Source organism: Ambystoma mexicanum, chromosome 8, assembly GCF_040938575.1.
Source record: "Ambystoma mexicanum isolate Mex_15411 chromosome 8, UKY_AmexF1_1, whole genome shotgun sequence".
In the NCBI taxonomy this organism is placed as follows: Eukaryota; Metazoa; Chordata; class Amphibia; order Caudata; family Ambystomatidae; genus Ambystoma; species Ambystoma mexicanum.
The window spans coordinates 841,361,268-841,378,540 of record NC_090929.1 but is presented as its reverse complement, the minus strand read 5'-3'; the positions used below and the strand labels follow the sequence as shown (position 1 = coordinate 841,378,540).

Genomic DNA, 17,273 nt, shown 5'->3' with positions numbered 1-17,273 from the left:
CCGCTGGCTCAGCCAGCTGAGCACTTGCTTCAGAGATCTCTGCACAACTTGCAGTCACGGGTTCAAATATCATAACCAAAACATTTGAACAATCGAAGGTTTTGAATTAACCACTGGCAGTGCTCTAGGCAACCGTCCACATCATTATTTTTAAACACGACAAATCAGTATTGGTACCGCCACCAATGGGAGCAGTCCAGCCTAAACTGCCAGACCATGCCAGGGTCAGACTGGGACATACAATTGTCTCGGGCACCAATGAAAAAGGGGCCCACGGTTGCAAAAGGCAATTCAGTCATTTTGTGACAGACTGTTTGAAAAGTACTAGGGGTTGGGGAGGACCAGGGTTGATAAAATGTAATGCAAATGTGTGCAATTGAAACAATATTTATTCAGCAACAATGTTCAAAAATACTAGCTGTATACTGAAGTGACTCATCAAACTGGCCCTCACTGGTCAAAAAAGTGGGCCACTTTGATCCAAACAATGCCCCATGCTAGCCTTTTGTGTTTTAGGTTCGGGCCTTGCCCTATTGCATTAAAGGCCAGTCGGAGCCTGGACGACATCCTCTCTGCAAGCCAACACATGCAAAAGTAATTTACTCAGTATTGTTGGACTGGGTCACAACCTCTCAGAATGGCCAGAATCATGTTGCATGTGGATCTGGAGAATGGCAGAAAAGCAAAAATGGGAAACTGATTACCCCTCTCTCCGCTTTGATTACTCTCACTGGTGGCCATTCTCTTAAACCACCTTTTAGAATGCTGCAAAATACCCAATCTTATGGTACTCCTGGAGGATGGTGTCAGGAAAGAACCACAACTATTTGACCACACTGTCCACAACACCAACTATGATCCATCATACTGGGCCATCGTTTCCATGGAGACATGCAGGAGCTGCACTTGGTTTTGATTAGGCATCATGATCAGACTGGATTACCATGAAATGATCGGAAATAAATGACCCTCCGAGAAATGACTGAATTCAAATGTATTTTTATAATGCGGTAGAGACCCCCCCACTTCTCCTTACCTTAACCTATGCCCTTACCCCGCCCCACATCTATTTTTAATTAAAATGAACAAAAATACCTAACAAATTTGGCCAAATAAATGTGGTGATTGCTCATTAGGTATTTCTGTATTTGATCATTTCTGCAAATCCCGATCAGTCAGACTGTGTCAAACACCAGCCACCGAGCTATGCGAGAAGAGTCAATCACATGTGGCATGTGGCATGCTACGTGTCAGGGAAAGAGGTATGTTGGCACTGTACAAAACACTGGAAATGAATACATAAATACTGTGCAATTTATCTCCTAAAAGGGATCCATTTGGTAATGAAGACATCATAGTTAAGAGATAACAGCTTTTGCAGCAAGCATTAGCTGCTGGTAAAGCCAGCAAGCGAGAGCTGGTGCGACCCGCAGCCGTTGATTTTATCACTTTTAGGGACCTCAACAGAGCTGGATTGAGAAGGTGAATCCTGGAACACTGTCTTGTGTTTGGCCGGTGTAAATACATGTGTTGACGAGGAGAGGTAATTACTGACGGGCCCATTGGTCAGCACTCACCCTCGAAAACTTGTAATACAAGATGGATGCACCATGCGAGGACAGAGTGCAGGATTCACATACTCCGGCAAGGTTCAATAATCAGGACTCATTAAATTGGCAAAAGGAAGTCAGTTTAATGATACATACATCAGCGAATGGAAATCAGCAGCATCGCGAACACCTCCCTCACCCCGACTTCCCCGAACATTAGTCCAACAGCCTCTTTTATGGGCATAACTCGTCATCATTGACGTCTAATTCTACAAAAAATCATCACGCAATACAATTGGTTGGGAAAGGTAACTTAAGTATAGGTATTATATCTGTATATGAAAATAAAGCATGCAGATTGGTTCACTCTTATCTAGTGGGCGTCTACGCCCGTCCCTCTACATCACGCGTAATTGATGTCACTTTAAGTACCATGTCTTATTGGTTATTCTCTATAGGACCCTAGATTACATGGTCCATTGTGATTGGGTGAGTCACACCCCCAAACATAAATCTCCATTTTAATTAGCAGCATGCAGAATAGACACCCAGGTGCCTAGTGTCCCAAGATTCACCCTGCCTCCCTTCCATCAATCAGTGGTTTTAGGGCAATGTGTCAAGTAGTTGGCAAAGGCAGGCCTCGAACTGTAGTCTCTTATCAAAAAAGTTATGGCACCCTCGGATTCTGGATGACATCAGGCGGTGGAACATCTTTGCGCCTGTCTGGTCACGTGCTAGTCCACCGTGAATCTGCTTCATTTTCCAACCTTTTATGCATTTAATTCTGTGTTCGCTCGGCCACCTGCATGGGCCTCTATTATCTTGACCTTCACAGGACGGGCTGGTATGCTCTGAAGTTTCGGCTCTCTGTAGCTGAGCTTACCTCCCCCTCTTGGGTTGACCTCGGCTCCCCAGTCCTGAATTTCGATTCCGCTGCTTTCCTCGGCTTGGGTCTGGATATGAAACCTGGCCAGTCAGGCCTTGGCCACCTGGGAGTACTTCTGCTTATACAAAATGGAGTTGCACATGTACATTGTGCTGTATTGAGGTAGATGTATACAGTTGGTGCTTGCCGCTCTAACTTCTACTAAGCATTGCAAGTAGAATCGATTTCTTAGCAACTTGCGTTTCAAGCTTATTTACACACGTTCAATAGGGCGGTTGCTTTTATCTTGTCTCATGACACCATTCTCTTACGTTTTAACAGTGTCTCTCCCCTTTGTCCATTACTATTATCCTCGCAGTTGTCAGTACTGGCATGCATGCTTTCAGTCCTCCTTCAGTTCGTTCTTGGGGCTGCTCTGGTCCTTGTTTCATCTCCACTGGCCTTCCATTATGGCTTTCGGGTCTCTTCGTGGACCGTGTGTAGGCATTCCTCATCATTCTGTATCAACGGCTGGTATGGTTGTCTGATTGAGTACCGTGCTGCCCAGGGCTGCCTGGTTATGGGCATTTCAACAGGTACTGATCCTCTAATGTACACAGGGCAGAGGCCCATTGCAGCCCTTTGTTGGTTCAGCTGCTCCTCGCATGTCACATACCTTGGCAAGTACTTTACTGGCACCTCGAAATGAGGGGCAGGGGTGCAGGCCATGTCTGGAACCTCCTCTACACATGCATGCCAAAAGGGTGCAAATGTCGTGTCAGAAAGAGCCGAAAACCACTACATTGCCGATTCTTGGACCTACTCTAGCCTACTCTGTACATGTTGCTGGGCTTGGACGCACGAAAGTGGGTGTGTCAACTGAAAAGACAAGTGTGCAATAAAAAAGCTACATTCAATTCAGTCTCAGTGGGGCCTGTTTGAATGCAGCACTATATCAGCAGATAAAGCCTGCATTCTAAGCTTTCTGATTGGCTGCTGTTGTCATACAAGACGCTTATTAGGTGATAACACCTGCAACAGAGTTGTGTACCAGCTGGTATTGACCCACCAGCCTGGGTGCATGTTTGTGTGTCCTCAAACCATGTCAATGTTGTTTTAAATAGGTGCAGAGTTGTATGGACTCCAGGAACCGGATTACAGAAACGTTGCACCAGCTCAAGTGCATTTGTGTCAGTTATTATCACTAGTGCAAAAAACATAAACGTTTCATGCATGTTTGTCCTATTGCTAATAAATAACATTCCATATCAGCACTAGGGCAGACATTGCCCTGCAGCAGAAAAATGCATTGAAAAAATATTTTTTGGGGCCTAGGCCAACATTTGCCCTAGGTCTAATACCATGCAAATGTGCAATTGCACCAGAGCAATGTTTCAGTAATTTGGCACCAGATGAACCAAACCCCAATCTGAACCTTAAAAACTGCTCTTTTGACACTGCCTCCCAGTGCCATCCTCCTGAATTTCCTGGAAATCGGCAAACCAATCAGAAGACAGTCTTGTATCACAAACTGGCCAACTAGCATGACCTAGGTCTTACGGTGGGTCAAGTGCACTACATTTTATTTTCATGCAAAGGCAGTGTTTAAAAATGTATTTTAATTTGAAAGTCACATTTTACCTTAGGCTATGCTGTGTTTAGTAGTAGTTATAAGGGTCGGCATAGTATTAGGTAAGTGGCTACATTACCTAGTTGTTTCCCAACATGGTCTGTGAGAGGCTCTTTAGGAATTTGGTGGAATGAGCAAAAACAGGCATAATTGGAAACTACGACTGTGTTTACTGATCACACACCTGCATAAATTATTTGTGATAACTGAAGTGTTAGTCCATCATGTTAACTCCACGCAAAATGTAAAATTAAAGGTATATGTTGCCCCATGCGTAAGAAAACCTTTTCCCCATACGCCCTTTCTTTCAGGCTGCAAACACGCAGGGTTGGTACCAAGGGAGTTAGAATAAGGACTTTGGCAACGTCCACATTCTCGCCCCTTTGTGCATGGAGATGCAGGAGGCACTGGCTTGTCATTATTCAAGCTTCCATGCACCTTTTCTGCGTCACACCACAGTGTGAGGCATGGGGTATTTTTGAAATTCCACATGCAGTATTTTCATAAATATTGACTTTTCCACATGGCTTTACCACTCGAGCTCCGGTAAAGTCAAACTATACGCAGACTGCTCAGAATATTGACTGCTCTGATCGTAGGCATCCCGTGCTGTATTGTACTGATGTATACGGCAGTGCTACTGATCTGCTATGTTGGGTATGTTAACAGGCTTTTATACTGCACCGAATCACCACCATGAAGGAGACTCTGGGAGAAAAGACTACACCAGGACTGGCTCTTATTCTTCCTGCCAGATAGGCCAACCCATTGGCCATGGTGGTAGAATGTTGTAGATGGTTTAGGGCATGTTATGGTGACAATGTCCGCGGGGTCAGGCAGTACTGGCTGGTAACCGTCCACTGACCTAAGGTAATGGTGAAGGTGAAGCAAGGGCTATCCCCGTGGAAGGTTGCTGTTACTGTACAGATACAAACCAGCCCTAGGGCCATTAAAGCCTTTAACACCTTTGGTACTAGTGATTGCCCCACAAGCAATGTATAGCCAAAGAAAATGAAAATAGCCGAGGCGCGCGAGACAATGTGACTTTTGCACCTGCAGGGAAGAAAAAAAGAGGGGATGGGGAAACTAAAGTGGCCAATGCAGTGCAACTAGGGGGTTAGGAGTGTACATGGAAGGCTGGGGCCAGAGGGTAACATGTGGGTAGAGGCAATTAGAGTGCAGAGGAGGACAGCAGATTGAGGTTCTTCAGGAAGGAATCAAAAGTAACGGAATGGGGAGTGGACCACGGTGGCTCCCAGGCTGCAACGTGTGACACGCATGCTTGCATCAACAGACAATGCCCGTTTTTCCTGCTCTCCAGGTGGTCCCCGAGCTTGTGCCCGGCACTAACACACAAGATTGTATAAGGTGCTTTTATGAATCCAAAAATAGAATGTTATTTTTTTTTAAATAGTTCTGCATTTGCTAATGTATCGCTGTATAATCAAAGATGCTGGGATATTTTTATACATGGTTGAAACCATTCACAAAGAAACTATTTTCATGCATCACTGATGCGCCCCCCAAAAAAAATCTGGTGGTCAATGTTGTGTTTCACATTTCTTTGCCAACATGTTGTTCTGACATTATCAGACACTTTGCCTTCTGTTAACCTTCTGCTTGTTATATTCCTTGCAGGGACTCAACAGTGCTTTTGAGGTGGTCATGGTGGGAAACAACTCCAACCATTTCATCATTTCACCCACCTCCATTCAAGGGAAAGCAGACCTCCGTGTCCGGGTCGCTGTGCCACTGGACTTCGAAACCATTCCACGCTTCGAATTCTCGGTAAGAAATGCTCCGTGCCCTGTGTTCACTGTTGCTTTATAATTGGGCCTTGTGCAGCTAGTCCATCCTTGCAAACATGTTAAGGGCTTGCCGGTCTCAGCTCAAATATGTCACCCGTGTGTTGTTTCCATAGGCCAGACATGCGACGAATGATAGGTGCAGAATGCTCTATGGCTGAACTTAACGGACTCCGCTGTGCTCATCGTGGAGTAACTAATGATTTCTAAGCACTGAGTTCATTCTTCAAAATGATGAAATGAACGTATTCAATGACTATTGTGAACGGAGGACACTGCTCCGCTGTGTAGGTGTGCACTGGTGTATTCTGAAACAAAAGGCAGGCAGGAGTCCCCGGCCACAGGAGAAACTGGGCTGCTACTAGAAGCAATTTGCTGGATATCTTTCATACTTCGCCAACTTAATTTAAAGAATGGTTTACTATGCTGAAGGTGTTGTAGAGGAGGTCCCAAATATGGCCTGCACTCCAGCCCCCCAGGTCGAAATGCCAGAAGCATACTTGCCAAGATATGTGACATATAAGGAGCAAATGAACCAACAGAGAGCCATGGTGGGGCTCTGTCCAGTACCCATCAGAGGGACATGTATACCTATTGAAGCGCCAATAACCAGACAACCGTGGGCTGCAAGGTACCCACTGAGACAACCATACCAGCAACTGATACGAAATGAGGATTACTTACAAACAGTCCCTGAAGAGACCCAGAGAGCCTGAATGGAGGGCAGATGGTGACAACAAATGAACACAAACAACAAACGAAAAACGGACACACAAGGATTGAAAACAAAGAGTAACGATGTAATGGACTTAGAAGAAACGATGTTAGCAAACAGAAACGTAACCATGAAGTAAGATGGAAATATGTGACTAACTGAATGCATGCGAATAGGCTTGGAACGCAAGAAGCAAAGAAAAACGAGACTGCTTGCAATGCTTAGTAGAAGAATACAGCAGCATGCGCCAAGTATATATCTACCTCAATGAAGCACGCTATACAAGTGCGACTCCATTTTATAAAAGCAGAAATAAGCCCAGGCTGCAAGGGACTAACAAGGCCAAGATTCATATTCCAGCCAAAACTGAAGGAAAGAGTGGCATCGAAACTCAGTAAGAAGCAGCTCTATGCCTGGGAATTCGAGGTCAACTCCAGGAAGGGAGGAGAGCGGCGACTCTGAAGAATCTAAACTTCAGAGCATAGCAACCAGCCAGTGAAGGTCGAGATAAGGAGGCCCCATGCAGGTGGCGAGGCTATGGAAGAATCAAATACATGAATAAGAGGGATAATTAAGCAGATTGACGGTGAACAGACACCTGACCAGCCAAGGGAAAAGAAGTACCAACGTCTGATGTCACCCAGAACCCGAGGATGCCATAACTTTTCCTGATAAGAACTACAGTTTCGAGGCCATCGCTAGCCAACTAATTGAAACATAGCCCTAAAGGTACTTATTGATGGAAGGGAGGCAGGGTGAATCGTGGGGCACTCCGCATCTGGGTGTCCATTCTGCATGCTGCTAATTAAAGTGGAGATTTATGCCTAGGGGTGTAACCCACCCAATCACAATGGACCAAATAATCTAGGGTCTTATAGCTGGTAGAACCAATAAGGCGTTGTAGTTGTAGTGACATCTATCATGAGTGATGTAGTGGGATGGGCATAGACGCCCACCCGATAAGAGATATCCAATCTGCATGCTCTGTTACCACATACAGATATAGCACCTATACTTACGTTACCTTTAAGACCAATAGAATTGCATGACAAACTTATGAGTTTTGCACATCAACTGATGACAAATTTTGCCCATAAAAGTTGCTGTCTGAATGAAGAATTTGGGAGTTGAAGTGAGACAGGCGATCGCATCATTGATGATTACAATTTGTTTCCCTGTTTTTTGTACTTGTCATTAAACGGACTTCCCTTTCCCAAACTATTGATTTGTCCTTATTGAAGTGTGTTGGAGTAAGTGAATCCTGCACCCTCATACCTCACATGGTGCAGCTATCTTGTCTTACAGGTACTATAGGGTGACCTCTGACCTATGGGCCCGTCAGAGGATGCTCCGCCCTCCTGTACATTTGGTAGCGTGAGGATGGTTTGACCATCAACTATTGATTAATTAATACTAAGACACTCATAGTCCGATGGCACAAAGTAACTCTAGGCCTTGAGCAATATCACGAGTCCTTTGCCATTCGGCTGAGTAGACTGAATAGCTTCCCGTGGACAATGATAGAAGTAAGTCCATCAAATCTGCAGTAGGTCTTAAGGAACCTGCCTTTCCAAGCATAACCCTTCTCATTCCCACGGGCAGCGGATCGGACGAAAAGACCGCAAGAGGCGGGAAAAGGAAGGGCAGCGATCCCGAAGTTCCACAGAGGAAAAGATGTGAGTGGTGAGTGAAACAATAAACTCATTACTTTGGCAAATGTCTTGTAGGCCTTAAAACAAGTAAGGGAAAGGTAACGGAGGGTGGGGGAGAAAAATAAAAATAGTCAGAAGTAGAGAAGACTGTATAAGGGGTTAATGACTCGAGTATAATAGATAAAAAAGTAGGTTACCGGAAGGACACCCGAGATAAAAAGTAGGTTAACGGAAGACACCCGAGATAAAAATGTGGTTACCGGGAGGACACCCGAGATAAAAAGTAGGTTACCGGGAGGACACCCGAGAAGAAAAAGTAGAGGATACCGGGAGGGCACCCGAGAGAAAAAGTAAGAGGATCCGCCTTGTTCCTGCACTTTAATACAGCGGTCAGAAGAAACGTGAACTCAAAGCCCACATAATAGGGGATGATTAGGCTACGGTGATGATTAAAGACGCCACTAATGGGGTTTGTTTAAACCCCATGTCGGGGGTATTGATTAGAAGGCAGGTATATGTGTGTCCAGCTGGTGTCCGTCTAGTCTGTCAAATGTTTGTCATACGTGTCCTGTTATATGTCAAACGTAAAGAACTGTATCATTGATCGTTTTAAATGAAGTTTGGGCTTTACGCGATTCCATATCTAAGAGGGAATCGCCAATGAATTGATATTCTTGAATAAAGTGATGATTTAGAACTTTGGCCGGAAAGATTGGATTGGAGCTTGCATATTTGGTGCTCGCTCATACTGTTGAACGTGTGAAAATTGCCTAAAATAGTGTTGGTAACGAAAGTTGAGAATGGAAGAGGTTACCCCACTTGCCCATTTGTGCAAGCAATTACCCAAACACGCACTCAAGCTTAAGAAGTATAGCGCGGAGTGGGTTAAGGGTACCGCCCACAAAATGTTTATGCTGTGGCCACAGAACGGGTCTCTATCTCAAGCCATCTTACAGCATATGACAACTTATCTGCATGCCACATACACAGGCAAGAAACTAGAGAAACGTCTTGCTGTTCTAGAACTGTGGAAAATGTTTGAACAGCCAAAGGAGGAAGAGCTTCCTGCAGATTGGATACTAAACGTATGCATGGAGGGGGGTGAGACACCTACCGCGCCACCAGCCCCGCCTGAGCCAGAAATCGAGAGGAGTAAGTCAGAGGGACTCTACCCGTTAAGAGAGCTTAAGGCAGCTACAGGGTACAGCAACCCCGCGTATGAGTCACCTACGTACAGTAGTGAAGAAATCAAGGAGAAGGAGCAGGAAATTAATCTTACCTCTGCAGTCCTGAGGGACAAGGAGAGATGCGATGAGGAGAGGAAAGACGAGGCACAGAGTTGTGCACCTCTCATTAATGAAAGAGAGAGAAAGAAATGGAAGGGAAGCAAAGGCAGAACGGATGAGATAGCATTCGCAAAAGACGAATGGATGGGAGGACAGATATTGCTGAAACTTGATGGTAAAGGAAGTGATATAAGGCTGAGAGAGAAGTCTGATGAGGCACAGAGAAAGGAAAAGGAGAAGGAAAAGGAAATGAGGGATGAGAGAATAAAAAAGAAAGATAGGCTGAGGCGAGAACAGCTATATCGCGAAGAGCAAGGAAAACCGCTCAGTCGCAAACAATGTGTAGCCTATGCACAGTACAGACAGAACATGCAAAGGTTGGAAGAAGAGCAAAGAGTATGTGAAAAGAGAATAAGGAGACGGGAAGATGAGGAAGTTAGAAGGGCAAATGAATGTAGAAATGAGAGAAGAAGAGAAGAAGATAAGATTAGAGAAGAAGCGAGGAAGCGCTAGGAAGTCGATGGTGATATAGAACGCAAACGTAGACAGAGGGCACAGGATCTTGAATATTTTGAGCGGGAAGTTAAAAAACCCAATGCTGTTGTAGAATGGGAAGACATCAAAGAGTTCTTCCCTGCAAATGAGTCAATATCAGGCACGAATGGGGCAAACATTGAAGATGACTTCGACACCAGAAGCATCGGGGAAACGATTGATAAAATATACGATGAAATGGGCTGGAACAAATTTCCCAAGGGGGAAGGGAAGATGAGCGCTTGGAAAGCACTCAGCTGTATGACACTGAGGATGTCACCTGAAGTAGTGGGAACAGGGGACTGTCCCTGGATAGGCTAGAAATGAGTAAGAATGAAGAAGATGTAAGGAATTGCGTGAACTGGGAACAATTAGCGCCTGACTCCAGTGGGGAAATGGAGGCTGACACACACGAAGAAGGGAGACAACGCGAAAAGCGGCTCCCAAGGGACCTAGGGGTATGATGGTCAGACACTAGCGAGTCCACACCTAGGGCATCGGAGTTCACCGCGCAGCCTGGCCGACATGAGGGAATACCCCGCGGTCAGAGGGGGGAGCCAGACCCTGCATGTGTAGACAGATTGAGGACATTGCCAGGTAGACGGCGATGCAGGAATACTACCCCAGTGATAGACAGGGGAGATATGGGGAAAGAGAAGGAAGACTGCGCATTTCAGTTCCCGCTGCTAGAAAAGGGGGGTGCAAGACGACAATATATCCCATGGCCACACATGGATCGAGAGAACTTGAAAAACAAGCTTCCAATGCTGACTTCGGGAGCCGGGAAATGGATACACGAGTTAGAAAAATTGACAGGGGGTGTCACGTTGGCTATAGGGGACATTAAAGGTCTCCTGATCGCCATACTGGGCGAGAGAGTAAACAATGTATGGAAGGGGCCGGGTACCCTGGGGTAACCATAATTAACACTACCCATGACGGAGCACCATTCAATAATTGTAGAGCAGCAGTGTGGAAAGCGCTATGAGTGCTGTACCCAGACACTTCCGATATGGGAGCTATAATTGCTTGAAAAATGAAAGAGTCAGAGGATCCTTTGATTTATATCCAGAATTTTCAAGACACGTGGGTGCTCGAAACGCATGAATCCTGGACAAAATCTATCCCTGTATTCTACCATATATTGTGCCAAGGGTTGACAGAACCGGTGCAGAAACAGCTCAAGAAATTGGTAGGAGTAGAAGCTAAACCGTGGGCCGAAATACAGTTGACAATTGCACACTACTGTAGATTGTTGCAAGAAAAGAACCAAAAAAGGAGGTAACTCGTACAGGTGAGGAAGCAAAGCTGGTGCAAAAGAAACTCTCAAAGTATGCTTTCGAGGGAGCCATACTGACAAACCCAGCTGAGCCAAGCGCGCAACAAGTGACCAACCCATTGCAGAATTACCAGGGTAGCGCAGGATTTTACCCGAGGAGTAGGGGCTTTAGAGGAAGAGGATGGCAGAGTAATCAGGGAGGGTTTCAGAATAATCAGGGAGGTTTTCAGAATAATCAAGGTGGCTTTCAGAACGCGCAGATGGGCAGTCCAGCTACGCCAGATGGACAGATGGCCTGACCACCGCCAGTGTGTTGGCTGTGTGGAATGACAGGACATGTGGCGCGCGTGTGCAGAAGCCAAGGCTTGTGGCAAAATGGGCAACGGATGGGATAAGGCATGGTGAGTCAGCCTGCCATCCCACAACAAGGCGATGCACAGAATCACGCAGTGCAGCAGCAGGCGCCAGGCTTGCAGCAAGGTAAGCCGCAAGAGGTTCAACCCTCGAATATAGGGAATTTGCCACAGGGGCAATCCCAACAGGCACCGCCGCAAATGTCACAAGGCACTAACTCCGGAGGGGGAGTGAACCCTGGGAATGGGGGAAATCCACAAGTATACAGTGGACCAAACCTATATATACAATAGGAAACTCTGATGTACTCTATCCTATCAGTGACACCAGACCCTAACAGGGAACCTAGGGTAAATGTCGTCATAGGGGGAAAGAATATTCCTTCTTAGTTGACACGGGTGCAACACGCTGGTGCATACGAGAAGGAAAGTTTTCCTTGTCCGGCCAGGCCATAGACACTCAGAGTTTTACAGGAGCTCACAGCAGAGTTCCCTTTACGGACAATCTCTGAATGTACCCTTGCTATATTCACGCCAGACCCCAGTAAACATTTTGGGTCAAGATTTAATGACAAAGTTGAATATGTCTATATCGTTCACAGAGGAGGGCATAGTATGCTCCACTCCAGGAATGCATTATTCCAACGTGTGCGAAATGATCAGAGCGTAATCTGGACGCATAGCCATGAGAGCTATACCATTAGAACCGGAAGTCTTCGCATATGGCGTGCATGTGCTTATGGCGGGATTGCCAGGCCTCGCAGATAGAACGATGAGAACCCCTGATGAGTTTCTTTTCAGACCAAGAATACCTATGCATGAAGAAGAGGGACACGTATTTCCCTTATCGATACATATTGCAGCAGTACGAGGGAAGGTAGTAATGGTCGAAGGGTACGACGATGAAGGCAGAGAATGGTGTGCAATTATCGCCATTGAAGAAGGGTACCGAGTGACTGACGTCACCGATGATGATCTGTTCGAAGAACACCCTGACTCAGCAGAGAATAGGGTGGAGGTGAGTCTCATATTTTGGGTCAAAATGATCAAACGAGAAGTGCCACAGAGAATGATGTTGACACTGATCCTGACCACATACTTTGATGACGATATGGCCCAGGTGCCTGTCTCAGTATGGACTACAGGACTGTATGACGTAGGCCTCCTGAAAGGAGCAGGAGAAGAGAAAATTAAATTGAAACCAGGAGCAATTTTACCAAGGGCACGACAATATCCCATGTCCAGAGAAGCGGATGAAGGGATTGCAAAGACAATTTCCACCATGATGGAGCAGGGCATCCTTGTTACGTCAGAATCACCCTGCAATATGGTGATTTACCCCGTCAAGAAATCAAAGGGAGGGTTGTGGCGTTTAATCCAAGATTTAAGAGCATTAAACGATATTGTTGAAGCCGAGTTCCCTATAGTCCCTAATCCATCTACGATCTTGTGTAACATACCGATCGAGGCAAAATACTTCACGGTGATTGATTTGAAAAATTATTTTTTCTCAATCCCGCTGCACCGTGACTCACAAGATCTGACGTCCTTCACGTTCAGACAAATGCGCCTAAAAAGTACGAGGTTGCCGCAGGGGTACTGTGAGTCCCCATCCATTTTCAACAGAGTCGTGCAAATGGACCTAGGCAACATTACAGTAGATAGTGTTGTTTTGCAGTATGTGGATGACATTCTGATCTGCAGCATCACTAAAGAACAATGCAGGCGCGATTCTACCCAGCTTCTGACTATATTGGCTGAGAAAGGATATAAGGTTGACAAAGAAAAGTTACAATATTGTCAACAAGAGGTGCTGTACATAGGCCAGCTAATCTCGCATGAGGGGAAAAAGGTCACCCCAGAAAGGGCTGAAGCTATCATGAACACAGCTAAGCCGCTCACAATAAAACAAATGCAGAGCTTCCTAGGCCTGTGCAACTATGTTAGGGCATGGGTCTTCGATTACAGCTCATATACCAAGCCCTTGCTCCAGGCCCTGAAGAATTCCCGAGTGACAAAGAAAAAATTGAATGGACTGAAGGGATAGAAGAGGGGTTCACAGAACTAAAGAGAGCAATTTGCACGGCTCCAGTTCTCGGGATTCCTAATTATGCAGAGGAATTCTACCTGTTCTCGCACACGAATGGCAATGTTATGACGGCAGTGCTCGCTCAAAACAACTCGTTGGAGTACAAGCCCCTGGCGTATTACAGTGGGAATCTGGACCCAGTAATGAGAGGCCAGTTCCCATGCGAACAAAGTTTAGCTGCCACAGCGTTCGCCATAGAGAAGGCGACAACCATTGTAATGGGATGCTCCATGACGTTATATGTTGAACACTTATTATTTGCCATATTAGAGAAACCAAAAGGTACATTGACATCTCAAAGGGCCTCTGCCTATGAGCTAATCATATCAAATCCATCGATCAAAATAGTCAGATGTAAAACACTGAATCCAGCTACGTTCATAGCAGATCCAGTCACTGAAGGAGAGCTGATACATGACTGCGCAAATTATGAGGAATTCTATGATGAAATCCCCAGGGTAAAGGAAAATGCCCTGGCAAGTGGTGAAATTGTGTTCATTGACGGTTCTTCAAGAATCGACCAAGAAGACGGACAAAGATATACGGGCGTTGCCGTAATAAAACACATAGCAAATGGAGAATTTCAAGTACTCGTTAGTGCACAAATACCATCTCATTATTCAGCACAGGCTGCAGAATGATTGGCATTGATACTTGTCATTGAGAATGATGCAGACCAGGAAGTAACTGTGTACAGTGACTCCGCCTATGTGACGACCAGAGTGCATGCAGGACTAGCGCTTTGGATGAAGGGGGGCTACCTCCGAGTGGACGGCAAACCAGTGCAGCACGCAGCCTTATTGGACAGGCTGATCAAGGCACTTCAGCTCACAGTGGGTATAGTGATCGTGAAATGCGCCACCCATACTCACGGGACAGATTTCGTGTCACGTGGAAATCACGCAGCAGACATGGAAGCCAAGCATATGGCATCAAAAAATGAGACAATCATGGAAGTAGAAGTGGCACGCAACCATGAGCGTAAGATGATAGCTCGAGCCACACCAGAGACTTATAGTAATATGGGGCAAACTCAATTGATGGAGCTACAAGGGGAGGCACCACAGGACGAAAAGAACCTGTGGAAATGACGAAGGTGTTTTTTGAACCCCTCGGATGGATTGTGGAGGCATGTCAGCACTGGTAGACCAGTAATGCATGTAGCCCTACTAAAGATATCAATAGAACAATTACATTATCCGTTCCATATGACAAAAGAAAATCTAGCCGCAACGCTCACAGAAGACGGGTTCATATCGAATTTAGCAGAGCAGGTTGCATTTTTTATAGTGAACTGCATAATTTGCCAACAGTTCACCGCTTGGCACACATTAAAAGTAGTGAGAGGAGTCATCCCCCGGCCAAATGGACCATTTCAGCACTTGCACGTCGATTATGTCGGCATAATTCAAGTATGTAACGGGTACAGGTACTTAATTGTAGTGGTGTGTCCATTCTCCAGATGGATAGAAGCAGGTCCCTGTACACACCCAGACTCAACCTCTGCTGCCAAATACCTGCTGAGGGAAGTATTCCCTAGATGGGGGGTGTGTGAGGTGATGAGATCAGATAATGGGGCTCATTTTGTAAATACAGTTTTTGAACAGATTAGCTTGTTGCTTGGTATAAAGCACAAGTTCTCATTGGCGTATCATCCAGAGGGAAATGGTATATGCGAGAGGCTCAAAGGCTTGTTAAAGGAAAGGATAGCCAAGTTGAAGCTTACTCTAAAAAAGGGGGGCCTGCACTGGCATTGTATGCACTTCGGAACCAACCAGGCTCTGACCATCATCTCACTCTGCACGAGATAGTCACGGGAAGGAGAATGAGGACCCCCCTTAACCTTTGAGATAGAGCTAGATGTGATGCCCAGTCTACCCGAGAGGTCCTGGGAATGGAGTTGTCAGAATATCTGAACTGCATGACATCGAGCCTCGCTGTCATTTCAGACCAACTGCAGCAACGACAAAAAGGGTGCAGCACAACACCAGACCCAGAGGGAGATGCTGGAACAAACACCGCTCAAGGGCTACGTGCGTCAATCATCTTCCCTGGTGATACAGTACTGGTGAGAAATCACACAAAGAAAATGTGGGATGAGCCGAGATTCAACGGCCCGTTAATCGTAGAAGACTGCACTCCCTCAGCTGTGAAACTGCAAGGCAGGAGAGCTTGGATTTTCCTAAATGACATGAAACCTTATTTCGGTAAGATCCCTTTAGCTGCACCCCAATAAGAAGAACCTACAGACAACAGGGAAGCACCTCAGCACGTGCAGACGAGAACTATGATGAGGAAGAAGGACGCATGAGCAGGAAAACCAAGACAAAGAACCCGGATACAAGTTGTGGCTTAAAACTGAACAGTTCCTCCAAGCAAAGGGGTATAAGGACATAACAAACACTCTGTGCATTCTAGTTGCAGATTGAAGAAGAGAATCGCACATCTAAGCCACAACACACTGATGATACGAACTTTTGAATCAAGCCATATCCAAGCATTATTAGTAAACAAGACTTTGATGAACTAAGAGCAAAAGTTAAGAACATCACACAGTCATCTGAATCAACCAACACTCAGACTTTGTTTTGCAGAACGTATGACATCTCCCAACAGGAATATCACCAGAGATGTGCTGTCCTGTTTTCAGTTAATACTAGAGACATATCCATCGCTTGTAGGGAGAGTTACCGGCATCACATACTTTGTCCAAAATCCTGCCAACAAGAAGTTGATCTGGCAACTACTGACTGTTATCGCGGAAGCCTTCATTGTACTGCCTGAGTACGATAATATAGACACAGATGCTTCCTCCATGGATGACAATAGATGAACTCACTTATGCGCTTTTCTTTTGCATCATAGAGGAGTGCCCAGGACTCATCGGGAGAACCACGGATACCCTAACATTCATCAGAGATCCAAGAAACAATGAATACCTGAACCAAGTGTGGATCAAGCTAAATTATGTGATTGCAATCCACGCAGCAGGAAAGTGCAGAGACTGTTCTTGTCAAAAGAAAGGCCTGTGATCCAGTACCCAGCCAAGCAGGACAATGTCCCTGTCACCCGAGGATAGCTGCCTGGCGCATAATATCCTGTTTTGTCTAGTCACTGACTATCCAGAAATGGTGGGTAGGCCTGCAGATGTTGAGGTCATCACCTTCCTCAGAGACCCAGCTAATGACGCACATATGGGCACACTCCTCCACGGTATCATGCTCCAGGTGGAGCTGTCCAACGTCCAGCGAGAGTACCTGAGGAGATTCCAGTGAAACTTTCCGCCGTGGGACAGATCGAGGGAACAGAGGCACAGTTCTTCATCTTACCGCCTTGGGACAAATCGAGAAGAGCAGGGAAGAGAACTACACCACTTGTTTTATTTTTATTTTATTTTTTCATTTTGATGGTTATTTGACTCCCATTTTTTATTTGATTTTGAACAGTATCCATTTTTTTCCAGTTTTTCCATTTTTTACCATTTTTCCATTTTTTCTACTGATTACAATTTTTTC

The 17,273-nt window shown here is 45.6% G+C and overlaps 1 protein-coding gene across 1 annotated transcript in view; it reads left to right on the top strand.

The window, feature by feature from the left end:
• Positions 1–17,273, top strand: part of CDH23 (cadherin related 23) — a 3,939,560-nt gene that overhangs the window by 1,982,598 nt on the left and 1,939,689 nt on the right. Inside the window, exon 12 of the mRNA XM_069610726.1 lies at positions 5,684–5,833. Within this exon, the coding sequence (XP_069466827.1) occupies positions 5,684–5,833 (150 nt within the window). The remainder of the gene's footprint in view (positions 1–5,683; positions 5,834–17,273) is intronic.